At 43.9% G+C, this 14,146-nt stretch overlaps 2 protein-coding genes across 2 annotated transcripts; both read right to left on the bottom strand.

The window, feature by feature from the left end:
- Positions 1-3,396: 3,396 nt before the first annotated feature.
- LOC125518347 lies at positions 3,397-8,274 on the bottom strand. Its single transcript, XM_048683217.1, has 5 exons — positions 7,998-8,274; positions 6,240-7,835; positions 3,996-4,112; positions 3,844-3,917; positions 3,397-3,681 (listed from the first exon to the last, which is right to left on the bottom strand). Exons 1-5 carry the CDS (start codon positions 8,272-8,274, stop codon positions 3,667-3,669), a joined length of 2,079 nt encoding a protein of 692 aa, XP_048539174.1. The 3' UTR covers positions 3,397-3,666.
- A 1,853-nt stretch (positions 8,275-10,127) lies between these two features.
- LOC125523461 lies at positions 10,128-13,314 on the bottom strand. Its single transcript, XM_048688495.1, has 3 exons — positions 13,194-13,314; positions 12,195-12,382; positions 10,128-11,155 (listed from the first exon to the last, which is right to left on the bottom strand). The coding sequence occupies exons 2-3, from the start codon at positions 12,373-12,375 to the stop codon at positions 10,551-10,553; spliced, it is 786 nt and encodes a 261-aa protein (XP_048544452.1). The 5' UTR covers positions 12,376-12,382; positions 13,194-13,314; the 3' UTR covers positions 10,128-10,550.
- Positions 13,315-14,146: the final 832 nt, after the last annotated feature.

Raw genomic sequence — 14,146 nt, 5'->3', positions numbered from 1 at the left:
AAGTTCATAATCTTAATTTTTGTAAAAGTTTCGAAAAATATTTGAATTAGAATATTGTGTTCGCGTTTTCAAAAATATTTGGAACATTAATTCATTTTCTCGTTCCGGTTTTTTTTCAAACTAAGAAATATTCCAAAATAGTGTGTGATTTAAAAAATGTATTTTAAAAATGTTCTAAAAATTAAATATATTATTCTTTTAGTAATACGTTCATAAATTCAAAATAATGTTTGAGTTTAAGAACACATTTTGCTCTGAATGTTGAAAATGTGTTCAGTTTTCAAAAGCCGGCCAAAAATAAAAAAATGTTAGATTTTTGATAGATGGTTTTTGTGTTCAAAAAATGATATTATTTCAAAAAAACATGCTTTTTAAAAAAATGAACGGAATATTAAAAGCATTGTTCGTAATTTCAAAAAATGCTCATGTTTCAAAGAATATTTGGCAATTCATATTTAAAATAAAATCAAAAAGTATTTTATATCCAACGTTGCAATATGTTCTTAAATATTCACGCTGGCCATTGGTTAGTAGTAGGCGTTTGTTGCCGTGGCTAGCGGCACGTGGTCCGGTCTTTAAGGTCATGTGTTTCAGTGTTCCACACGTCGTTTTTTGGATTATAGCTCGTGCCTTGCAAATACAGGTTATTTCGGTGCCTGCCAGTGGGCTGGCCTAGACACGAACTGTTGTGCGTCCCACGCGCTATTTGACGCAACTAGCGTCATATAGTAGCTCCCACACGGCTGCCCTAAGAAAAAAATGTGTATAGATTTTGTTTCGTCCATTCAACACTTAGCTCCCCAATTTTTTCGGTTGTCCCCCAGGTGTGCCAAACTGGATCTACCACACATTTCTTTTTCTGTAGGACGGACGAGCAAAAAAAAAGGGGCGCAAGGGGATTGAACTATGGACCTTCCCTATTGTGCCCACGGATAAAACCAACTCAGCTAGCTTGCAATTATGATAGGAACAGTCTCATCTTGAAATTTTATATTAAATAACACCAGTTTTTATATGTCCATAAGTTGTCTAGAAATAAGAAAGTTATGTGAGAATAAGGAGGTTGTTTCGAGAATTATGAGCAGAACGAAGAAACTTGCCAATAAAAGACAATATGCTGGAGATAACTTGCACGTGCCATGCTGGTTGGCTATAATGGGAAAAAATTGTGGGCACGTGCTAATAAAAGAGAATATGTTGGTTTTGCTCTAATTAATAAATTTTATGGACACGTGAGCGCAAAAATAGTTGAAGAAAATAAACCCTGAGAATGATGGGACGTTCATGCCTGGTTATGCGCTACTTATGCTAATGAAACATAATTTATGCGCTGCAATTAGTAATCCGTCCGGTTACGGCGTTGTATGAGAAAGTGGTCGAAGTAACCGTGCCTCGAAGGTCGCCCACCGCCCAGCAACCAAATGAAGATGGAACCACAACTCCGAGACAGAGGTTGACCCGGAGGAAAAAAGGTACAAGTTGGGTGGTCGCCGCCGCGTTGACTAACCCCACCACTATGAAAATCTCACGGGCCAAACATGACTCGTGGGAAGACCGCAGCTCCTCACTCGGTCACCCACCGCCGTGGAGATCGTTTTTATAAACACAACAATTATATTTTTCGCCGCTTGTTGAAAAAACAACTATCTCCCAGTTGCAACGCACGGACATATGTGCTAGTATATTCAAAGCCAAGTACTTGTATGAGTATCACATAAAAACATTAACTCTATTCCCGCATCCACCATTTGCTCTCTCATCATGTCGTCAGAATCACACATGGCCGAACAAAACCACACGCCCAGCAGCCCAGAAGGTAAGCTCCTTCAGACCGGCATCGGAGATGGACAAACCAATGTCGATTAAATCCCAGATGCACCTGCGAACCCACATATGGCGCCTCGACAACTAAAGGCATGCAATCCCCACATCGACCAAACTCCACCCAACAGACCCCCGCCGCCCTATCCTCACACAAAAATCAAAAACCCCTTCCCCTAAAAAAATCACATTCACATCCATAGTCCACCCAAGTATACAACATTATCACACAAGCAACACAATAATCAGTATACAAAGGAACTGAAATAGAAAGGGAAGAAATCAGACCCTTAAACGCAGCACAGGAAGCCAAAGAAGCATAGGAAACCCGCAAGCGGCCGCCAACCTCCACGCCTCCACCCACCCAGCAGATCACAGAGACCGACCCTATCCCCCAAGAGAACAACTAACGCAGCCAACAAGAACACCACCGCCCTCCTGCGAACCGAAGGCAAGGGCACGCCCCCACAGCTGCCGCCGTCGCCTATACAATCGCCAAAATGAACGCGAGAACAAAATGAGGAAGCGGTATGCACGCTAAAATATGCCTCACACGCCACCTCACCTTAACAAGCCCATTTAGAACCGACATCCCCAAAACCGGGCCCATTTACTACCTATACACAGCCCCGACGCACATCACGATTTCATTTCCTCGGATCATAGTATTTGTAGTGATTTGAACACATCGGGTCAGAGTCGCCGCAACTCAAACGACTGGTGCTGCAAATACAGGAGAAAATATTCTCTTTTCCAATAAGTTTGTAGCAGGCCCGCGATGCACAAAAAAGTTGTAAAAATTGTACCAAACCTGCAATTGTCCAGCAAGCACCTTTTGGCCAATAAACTAAGACACATGAATTGGATGTGGCATATATTTCAATTAATCGTCATTCATAATTTATAATACTAGTCACGGCTGTGAGAATGTCCAATGAAAGAATCACACAAACTTAATGCTAGAAAGGTAGTCACCGTCGCATGCTCTATAATGTAGCCTTGCTGTGCATTGCTCAACAATAGGAAGTTTTGACCAACCGACAAACCCAAGCGAACTTCGCCTGCTGCCCAGCAGATTTACGCATAACAGAGAAGAAGTATAAGTTCAGCATATTCCCACCCTCCTTTTTCTTCCTTTTCCCTCCTCCTCCTCCTCTCTTCCTTTTTTGCTGCTACCGGTGACAGGCCAAACACCGGGAGGACCAAGGTGCCCGTGCTACAACCATGGTGCCCCTGGAGGAGCTGCAACCACGACACTGGGAAGAGTTGCAAACGACGTTTTCCCGTTCTTCAAGAATTTGGTTACCGAGGAGGTCATTTTTCTCATGGGTGACTGGGAAATGCGGTTACCACAGTTACCGCAAAATTCTGAGAAAATTTCGGACAAAATTTTATTTTCAAATTGAATTTCAAATTTTTGGGACCAAAAACTAAAAAATTTGAATTTTTGACAGCATGCCTGCTATATATATAGCATATCAAGAAAGTTTACACAGCACATATAGCAACAAACTATACTTCAGAGACCAACAACACATCTAGGAACATAATGACCAACAGAAACATAGTTCAGACTTTAGAAACTAGACTTAAGATTAAAAGTTCACATGAAGCTACACATAGCAGTCCGACAACAAAATAAATTCAGTCCATAGTCCATATTACAGTCCCACAACAAAATAAATTCAGTCCACAGTCCATATTGCAGCCCCACAACATCAATTCAGTGCATTACATACTCCATAGCATCAAGCAACAAACCGGCCATTCGATTCCTTTTAGACTTGCAAGTCTCCTTCCTCAACCCTTACAGAGACTCAAGCTGCAAGTGTCCTTCCTCAACCCTTACAGAGACTCAAGCTGCAAGTGAACAAATTAAATGCCAAGTTGTTAGCAAGCAGATTTGTCTATAGTATTTGTTCTCAAAATAGAATAAATGGATGCATGTCATTAGATGGCAGCAAGCAAACAAAATTTTGGGTGGCAGCAAGCAAACAAACAAAGTTAGCACTTCATTATTACCGTCCTCTTCCTCCTCTTCCTAGTAGACTTCCGCAAAGGTTCATTGTTGTTGGGAAGCATCACATCATTATTAGCTACAAAAATTACTAGTTAGCACTTGAACCTAATAAATAAATTCATATAGTGTTTGATATAAACTAAAGGGCAATCACCTTCCTCATCTTCCTCCTCTTCCTCTTCCTCCCGTTCCTCCTCTTCTTCCTCTTCCTCCTCTTCCTCCTCTTCCATCCTACTTGCTCTAGATCTCTTTCTTTGCCCCACTCCCACCTCTATGACAACCGGATTGAAGGCATCACCATCATAGTCATTGTTCTCATCCATTGAAGGCATGGAGTCATCCGTTGGCCCCAACCAACCCATGATTTCATTATCACAGTCATAGAGTGAGGTATTCATCAACAACGCGCAAGGATCAACTTCTTTCTCTTTAGGCTCACCAAGAATTAGGCGGATTCGCAGCCCAAGGTTGTAGTGGCAAAAAACCATCTTGTGCAGCCGTTCAAAACCAAGACGGTTCCTCACTAGTGTATGCACCAAAGCATATGTGCTCCAATTTCATTCACAACCGCTTGAAGAGGTGCATTGAGAGACAATCCGAATAGCGTACTTCTGAAGCAACGGTGTACTATCTCCAAATGTTCCCACCACTGAATTGGGGACACTTGGCTGGCTGCATTACGAGGGTACATGCCTTCAAAAGCCCCCCTTGTATTGGTATACATGCAACGTTTACGAGTCGACGAGTCGATGAGTCGTCCGAAGTTGAGACTCATAGACTAATCGTGACTAGTCTAGACTACTGCTGTACTAGTCGACATTGGTACTGTAGTTCACAACTTGCAGTAATCAATTACTAAAACCTAGTATTGATATGTAATATATTATACTATAGAAGTGCATTGAGCGGTCAATTTGTCCTGCAGATTAGTCCAGTAATCATATTTCCATGTTGGATCCTTGCTCCTAGTTGGCTTCTTGCAGGATCCTTCGGTGGATCATATTGCTCATTGGTCTGAGCTGCAGCTGTTGAATACAGTACTTGAGATATTTCCGGCATAGGCATTGCACTTTAGACCTAAGGATCTTGAAACTGAAGCAAACAAAACGAAATAAAGAAGAGGGCAGGGGGTAAAAATCGAATCAAAGAAGGGAAGAAGAGAAGGGGGAAATTACTTTGCTAGTATGCTTGCTTGCTTACTGCAACCTGAGGGACAAGCGGATCCAGTAGCCAGAAGGCAGCAGAGGGAGACCGTAAGGCAGATCTAGGAAGAGCAGAAGCAATGGAGGGAAAGGGCCAGAGCAGAGGAGTGCAGATCCATGAAGAGCATAAGCAATGGAGGGAAAGGGGCAGGGTGGCTGGCTCACTTATCCCCTCCCAATCCCTAAAAAATAAAAAAAAATTGAGTCAAACGACTCAAGGTGCATGACTAGTCTAGACTAGTCTATGACTAGTCCTTCGACTCCTTGACTCGGCGAACTAGTCTACACGAGATTTCTAGTCGACACCCAGAATGCGACTCATAGACTAGTCTAGCGACTAGTCTCGACTAGTCCCTCGACTCGTAATCAATGTATACATGTCAATTTCAGGAATCATTTTAATGAACTCCGAAGGACTAGCCAACTTCCTAAGTGCTGCATTGAGTGCCCTCTTGTGTGATAGACTTGTTCCAAAGTTATACTTGTAGTGTCCTTCCGGGTCAAGAACACCGGCTTTAGAATGGAAAGATAGCACGGCAGCAAGAATTAGATGGTGACAATACTATGACAGGTACAATACTAGCAAGAACTATTACCATGGCAGCAAGGAAAGATAGCAGGGCACACAAACTTCATGGCAGCGACAATATAAGTATGATAGCAATAAGAATAATTAGCATGTTATGTACTCCCTCCATTTTTATTTAGTTCGCGTATTAGCTTTGATCAAAGTCAAGCTTTGTAAACTTTGACGAATTTTATAAACAAAAAATATTAACATATACGATAACAAATCAATATCATTAGATTTATTATTGAATCTATTTTCACATAGTATAAATTTGTTATGGTAAATGTTTATATTATTTTCTATGAATTTGGTCAAACTTACGAAGTTTGACTTCAGTCAACTCTAATATGCGGAGTAAATAAAAACGGAGGGAGTAGAACTATATGGCAGCAACAATACTATGGCAGCAGGGATACAAAACTATGGAGCAAGAACTATTACCATGGCAGCAAGGAAAAATAGCAGGGCATCAAGAACTTCGTGGCAGCGACAATATAAGTATGATAGCAAATAAGAATAATTAGCATGTTGTATAGAACTATATGGCAGTGACAATACTACGACAGCAGGAATAGCAGTACTATGGCAGCAAGAATAACATCAGTATGGCAGCAAGAACTATTACCTGCAACCATCAATGTATTTTGGTATAAATGCTCGACCCTTTTGTCGACCACCTTTAGGTACTTCTGTTGGTCTAGAGATTCTTCAGGAAAAGAAGAACTCAAGTGATGCCTAGCCTGCATCATCCTTTTCATAAATCCAGAAAGTGACCCAAGCTTCTGTGAATCAGCATATCGAAGTATTGTATATATTGGGCCGATTACATCTAACACCATCTTCACGTCATCCCACCATTTCCTACTTGTCAAACAATCATATGTGTAGTCATAATCAACCTCGGAACTCCATGAACTATTTTTCCACTCGGGAGATGTCATCCACACCTTGAATTTCTCTTGCTTATCCCAAAAGCTTTCTAGGAACATAAAGTTTGTTCCAAACCTTGTTGCATTCGGTCGCACCAACTCTCCACCTATGTGCTTCTGCATTTCAGCATGCAAAGTTGAATGATTGTACATGAATCTACAGATTCTCTTACAACTGTTGACCACTGTGTTAATCTCAGGAAAACATCCCATCTCCTTTAACATGAGGTTAATTGTGTGAGCCGCACATGGCTGCCATGTGATGTGTGGGAAATCGACAACAAGATCAAGACATGCTTTCTTGAAGTTAGAGCCATTGTCGGTCACAAGCTGGACGACATGTTCCTGCCCTATCTCTTCGATCACTTCTTTAATGTGCTCATAAACAAACTTAGAATTTTGCATGTGTCCAGTGGCATTAACAGATTTGCGGAAATACATACGCCCGTTGGAGAACACCATAAAGTTTATAATGCTCATCCAAGAAGGGCCGGTCCACGAATCTGACATGATAGTAACACCATAGGTGGGCCAATCGTCTTTGAACTTGGCCACATACTGCTGCAATTCTTCATAGTTGGAATTCAAATAAATTCCATCAATATCTATCCCTTTAGGGGCAGGCACCCCTTTGCCAAGGTCTTGAGTCAATTTCACGGCTCCTACAAAATATGGACAATTGGCTTTGTGCCCAGTGATGTCATTAGCGTGAAACCATTTGGCCCAAGCCTTCTCAATCCTTGATTCATATTCCGTCTTGTTAATACACACCTCCATTGTCTGCTGTGGCCTAGTCCTGCTATATGCCAAATCAACATCAAAGAAGTCTTTGACACCACCTGAGCTGCTCCCTTTGACACCCCCTGAGCTGCTCCCTTTGACACCCCCTGAGCTGCCTACAGTTCCTCTAACACCACTAGTTCTCCCATGATCTTCATGTAATGAATTCTGTAGGCTCTGTCGTAGTATCTCATCGTCCTCATCTTCACAATCAATATGTATTGATGTACCTAGATTGTTCAGATGGTTGACCTCATCTACTACTCTTTTCTTTCCTTCTTTGGCCTTCCTCCTCCTATCAATTCCCTCCGGAATGCCTTTCCGAAAAACAGCAACTACATGATGAGGCGCACTCAGGCAAGAGTAACACTCAGGGCCCAGTCCTGCTAGATGCTGCTTGAATCGGGTTGCACCCCCACCAAGTTTAACAGCCCCACAATAAGAACAAGACCATGCATTTCCTTCCAACGATTTTCCATGACACCATATATTTGTTACATCATTTGCATTACCTTAAATAAAAAATACAGAAGCAATGTAATGATTTTGCATGTAATTTGGATAACATTTGATGCAAAGCAAAATGAGTACACACTGGACAGGAAATTAGAGATAAAATATACCAAATATAACTGGTCAAGTGAAAAACATCTTGAAATCTGAAGGGCAATCACCTTTCTTTGGTGTTGGAATTGGCAATGGAACCTCCGGGCCTCTGCTTTGCCACCATAACGAGCCCCCGGTGGCATATCCGCTCCGATTGATGTCATCCGTGAATCCTGTGGATTGTCCTCCTCCTGACGAACGGTCGACGGGGATGGCCGCACTGCCATTGCCATGACCTTTGCCTCCGGATCTGCTCGGTTGGCCATGAAGGAACACATCCCCTCTGCCCTGGCCGACGGTGATAGACGCACGACCCGCGCCACGAACGCCGGCGACGATAGCCATCCCTACAGTTCACGGCTCGCCATCTCCGTCGCCATCACCCCGCCCCATCCCCCTTGCAACACCGGCCATGACGGGGAGCGCCCCAGGAGGCCGTGGAGGGGGGAAAAGCACGGCCGCGGTGGAGCTGGATGGGAGCCAAGGGGTGGAGTGGGCGCCGCCGCCCCGCCAAGTTTTTGTGGGAAACGATTTGGGGAGAAAGAGACGAGAGAGACTGGCGTTTTCGGCTTCTAGGGTTCACGTTTGGGTGTGTGAGTAGCGAGACGCAGCGTCGTAGCCGTGGCTTCTCGGGCTCTAGCTGGGCCGGACAAAAAAATTCAAATATGGCCGAATTTATTTGCACGGGAGGCCCATTTACCGGAGGGCAGCGAGAAACGCGGTTACAGCTCGGTAACCGGTTTTGTCGAGCGGTGCCCAAAACTATGCATCCAGTAGATAAAAAAGCTTCAACCAGACAACGGAATACAATACAAGTTACAACCGTTTGATAAAAAGCTTCAACCCGCAGATAAAAAAGTTTCAACCAGAGATTGAGAAATCTTCCTTGACGACGGCCATGGCGTCTCCCCAGTTTTTTGCTGCAACCCCAGCGATATAGAAAGCTTCAACCGGCCTTGCAAAAAGCTTCAACTGCGAGGCTACGACGAGCGGCGACGGCGGAGCTGCATCGGCGCACGGTGGCCAAGGATGCTACCACAAACGTTTGGTTTTGCTACAACCGAGGAAGACGACGTACCTATGGGAGGGAGATCCAACGGTGGTACTGCACGCAATCGTGTGGCTGCAGGCCGGCCGGCCGAAATTGGGGCCGGCGCGCCCGCGCAGGTCATTGCCCAAAAACAGTTCTGCTCTCTTCAAGTTTCAAACTCACGTGCTTCCGTTCACGTACTACTTTCGCTAGCCACTCGAGCCATTTGCCATTAGTGATCTGTAACCGCGCCAATCTATAATGACAATGTCACTGCCCTATTTATTGCACGAAACCACCTAATGTATCACTTTTTTGAATTACTAAAAAATCGAGAATTTAAAAAGTTCACTAAAAATCTAGTGAATGGTTACCAATCATTGAAAAAAGTTCATCGATTTTGAAAAAAAATCATCAAAATTGAAACAAAGTTCATGGATTTATAAAAAAAGACTACAAATTTGAAAAATTTCATAACTTCGAAGAAAGTTAATTTTCATAACTTCGAAAAAAGTTCATCAAATTCGGAAAACTAATTTGAAAAAGTTAATCGAATTTGAAATAAGCTCATCAGATTTGAAGAAAAGTTCATTGAATTGGGAAAACCAATTTGAAAAAAATTCATCGAATTTGGAAAACTTTTTTGAATAAAGTTCATCAAATATGAAAGAAGTCCATCAAATTTGAAAAAGATTCATCAAATTTTTAAGAAAGTTCATCAAATTTGAAAAAAGTTCATTGAATTTAGAAAAGTTCATTGAATTTAAATGAAGTTTACAAATTTGAAAGAAAATTATCGAACCAGGAAGAGAAAAAAGAAAAATAGAAATAACATAATCGAAAAACGAAAAAAAGGAATGATAAAGTAAAAAAAGGAAAGAAGACATAATTGAAGATGCATTCCTATATTAGTTGCCTTTCACACTGATATGCCGATCCTTCCTTGGTTCACAGTGTTTACTAACGTTTGGAGCAAAGAAAGTCACAGAAACATGGGTGCTAGTGCTAATGATGTTTCTATGTGCTAATCATAGTTGCGAAGTTATAACATTATCCTGATGCACTGTACTACGTTTCTTGCGGATTCTGGTGCATGGCAACAAAAAGGATTGACGTTTTGATCAACCTGGCGAATAGGAAGGAAGATAAGAGTTGCGAATAGCAAGGATATTTCAATATGGATCCAGTTGATCTTACGTGTACTATCAATGTTACAGCTCTTGCCTGTTCATGCCTCACACCAACCCTGTTCTTAAAAAGGAAAAAAAAAATAGTGCATCCCAGCTTATCCAGCGCGTGAGCCACTGAGAATCACAAATCCCCACCTGAATGCAATATGACGCATAGGCGCTGTGTTATCTCAACAAGGGAGGAATCTTAAGCTACAGCAATATTCTAAGACCATGTGCATAGCAAAATGGTATCGCTGGTACTCCAAAATCGATCATACAATCAGTACCAAGACAAGATTTTCTCCGTCAACAGCAAGCCATCAGCATATTTCAAGTAGCATACTTCGCCTTTATCATTCACTTCTTAACCCATGGACCTCCAACGAACCTCGGGTTCGGGTTGCGGTTCCTCTTCCCTTCTAGGATGAGGTCCTGACTTGTATGCGAAACGGTATCTTCACCATCTTCAGAGTTTGTAGCAGATGAATCACTACCACTGGTTCCAGCCCCTGCGTCAGATGCTCTCGGTCCTGGTCTTCATTGCAGTTTCCTCTAGGCCTCACCAACTGAATCTCTGGCATGTACACAACTTGTGCTGCCGGTGCTGGTTGGCAACATACCTTGCAAACCAAGAACCCAGCCAACACAGCGGCCAGTATCCAGGCAACATAACCTGACACCTTGGCGGTCTTGCAACTGTCTGTCCTGGGTGTCATCTGAGGCGATGTGCACTCGGCTGTTTCCTTCTCATCGTATGACCGATCGCATCGGTTGTTGAGGGACTTGTTTAAGTAGATTGACGCGCCACATCTGGCCAGCAGTTGCGCCATGTTGCTGATGTTGAAAAGCGGCGACATCCCAAAGGCAGCCTCCTCCTTGACCAAGCAGTAGCACGAGGGCCTTCCAACAGTGCCGACAGCGACCGCGCAGCAAGCCTCAATTGGCATTGGAGCGTTGACAGGCTCGCGGCAATTGATTACCAGTTCTCTTGCCACTTCCTTTGGACTGCAGCCAACCACAGAATCTGCAAGCAAATTTCAATCAGTGACAAGATTTGCATCCACACTTGTAAATAGCATCAAAAGGACGAGAATTAATGTTGGCAGGTCTAGCTAAGAGTCTGAACAGACTTCTTGAAGCAACTGAATATAAAAAAACTAGTAGTTGATTGTGGAGATAAAACAGTTCAGGCGTTCGCTCTGCGATACTAGGATGTTGTTAGGAAAATAAAACTAGTACAAGTAGATGAAATACGAGTGGAATCTGTTGAGGAAACGAACACAGCCTATAACTTGACAGAGTTAGTAATTCAATATGGTGAAGAAGAATCTACTGAGCAATGAACTACAACTGATTTCAGAAGACACGCAAGGCGACAAACACATGCATCCATGTGCGGTATGGCCGCCGTATGAACTAGACCAATGCTGTACAAATAGAATGCCATGTAACAAAAAATTTCTTGAGAAAATCGATCTAATCTTAAACACCCATCGCAAACATTGTCAGGAATGTACAACTAACATTCCCACACTTGCTGCAATGCAAACTAACATGAGAAACTCAGGTCCTAGTGGAGTTCCCAAATATCACAAGTTCACAACACTTCAGAAATTTCCATCCACATGCAGCTGTAAATATCAAACAGGAGGAATGATAATGTGTGATGCACCAATGTAGGATCCTACACCTCAGTTGTGTGCAGTCTCCATTACAATTGTTTTGAAGTTAGATATGCATAGAGTTGAGTGCAACCATTATACATGTTATCCTGCCAAGTGTATACATGTGTGCACGTTCTATTCCAACTCAATTAAAACTTTCAGAAGCCCGAGAGCGCTGGCGGATTACTCAGATCATGATTGACTAGGCGCAATTAAAATTAGCCGTAGTTGGAGGCTGTAGTTTAGTTAGGAGAAGTGAGCTTATACTGGGTGTCAGTGGGTGTGCAGGGCACTCGTTGGTCTCAGCGAGATGACACTCCTGTGATAATCTCCTAGCTTGTACAAAAGTATGGAATGTCTTAAGCATATGCAGAAAGGTGGTGGAAACGAAAGACATACCAATACGAACTGTAGATTCTTTTGGTCTGCTTGAGGAAGTGGTGGCCGAGGCAAGTGAGGAGCGTCCCAGATGCTCAGCGGATGTTGGAGAGGAGAGCATACTCACTCTTCCTGCAGAGACAGTGGTGATAAGCAGGCCAAAGACGACCACCGTCGCCATCTTCCTCGCTGCGCCCATCATCTTCTCTCTGGCATATAGCATCAAAGGAGCATTCAAACAAACAGCAGCAGTAGATGAAAACAACTAGATAAAACAGTTAGGCAAATAATCAACAGAGCACAGATTCAGGCATTCCATCAAGCAATACATCAGGCAGGTTTTAGGACTTCTTTTTTTTGAGGAAAAAATGCGGCAGGTGTACAAGCTAGCCGCGGGTGGCATCCGCATGGAAGGAAGCAGAAATTGTCCAAAAACTGGGTGCCAAAGGCCTCAACAATCAACGCATTGTCCACAAAAGCAAGCTTGGATTATTGCACACACAGAGTTGTAGCTCGCTGCTGGTAGACAATGTCCTGGCCGACCACACGTTTCAGTTCAGCAAAATGCAGTTATGTTCAGCCGTGGGGAAACCAGAGTGACACACATACCAAACGAGCAGATGAACTTAACTTGATTCAGACTAAGCACACATACAGGGCACACAACCGCAGAGCAGCAAACCTCAAGGACTCGACAGAGTTGACCCAGAACCTTAACACGCTAGCGCGGACACTACAGACAGCACGGAGGCCTGGAACTGAAGCAGCACTGCAGCAGAACAACCACAAGAGGCACACACCGATACAGCGAGACAGACAGAGGCAGGATCCAGGGCCATATCCAGCAGCAATCGCTCATTCAACATGTAAAAAGCATCGATTCATCTAACCGAACCGTAATCCATGGAAAACGGACCCAAAATCGGTCATCCATCTGCCAGCCGCGCTCCGGTTGGCGGGCGCACGCGCGTCGCGGCCGAGGGAGGGGGCGAGAGGGGGAGGAGAGGACGATGCACTTACCCACGCAGGCGGGGCGGCGGAGGAGGAGCGGGTGGTGAGCGAAGCGCACGTCGTCGACCTCTTCAACGTCGCCGGAGCGGAGGACGGAATGGGTGCATCCGCGGCTGCCTGCCTACCTGCGCGCGCCCGAGATGTTAGCGAGCGAGGAGGGAGGGAGGGGGAAGCGGGGGAAGAGCATGAGCGGTACGGGACTGACCTCCGACGCAGCAGCCCGCCGATGCTCGCTGGCGCAGGTCGCGCCGCGCCCGTGGGTCTTCCTTCCTCCGCGGCTCCGCGACGCGAAGCAAGCGGAAGGAGAAAGCGGTGCAGTGTTGGGGCTCGGGGTTAGATGTGAAGCGAAGGGGCCGTGGATTGCGGGCTCTGGACGAAGGCCCAGTTCGGGAGCTTACTTGAGGAGGAGGTAAGAAGCAAATAAGTTTTTCTTTTCTTTTTAAGCAATGGAGAAGGTGGGTGCGATAAGGAGATGGGAAGGTCGAAAAGCTATTTGACTCCTGAGCTCTATAGTAGTGACCCCGTTGTAAAAAAATAGGAACCACATTGTACAAGTTTTCAAAAAACTCTGTGGATGGATTCAATGATGCATGCTACAAATATGAAATATCACGATGTGAAATTCTAAGAAGACAAGATTTGTATTGTCATTTTTGTGTAGCTTCGAATATAAAGTATTTCAAGTTGACATTTTGCGTGTTTGTGGGATACGTCCGTGACAGCATGCAAGATTTTTTTCCACATTTCTAAAAACTTGAAAATGTGATTTTTTTAAAAATCAAACAGAGAGACCACTAAAGCTCGCGAATTAGAAATATCCACTATGGGAAGCAAGATTTTACTTTCTCATCACTATTCTGTACGTTGGCTGGGTTATATCATCTACACATTGTGACTGGGGCCACACACACACACACACACATGTCAACACCTTCCTATCACTTACACGTGGGTCCCACTCT

The sequence above is a fragment of the Triticum urartu genome, chromosome 7 (assembly GCF_003073215.2).
Source record: "Triticum urartu cultivar G1812 chromosome 7, Tu2.1, whole genome shotgun sequence".
NCBI classification, from domain to species: domain Eukaryota; kingdom Viridiplantae; phylum Streptophyta; class Magnoliopsida; order Poales; family Poaceae; genus Triticum; species Triticum urartu.
The sequence above is the reverse complement of the archived record's forward strand: the minus strand, read 5'-3'. Positions and strand labels throughout refer to the sequence as shown.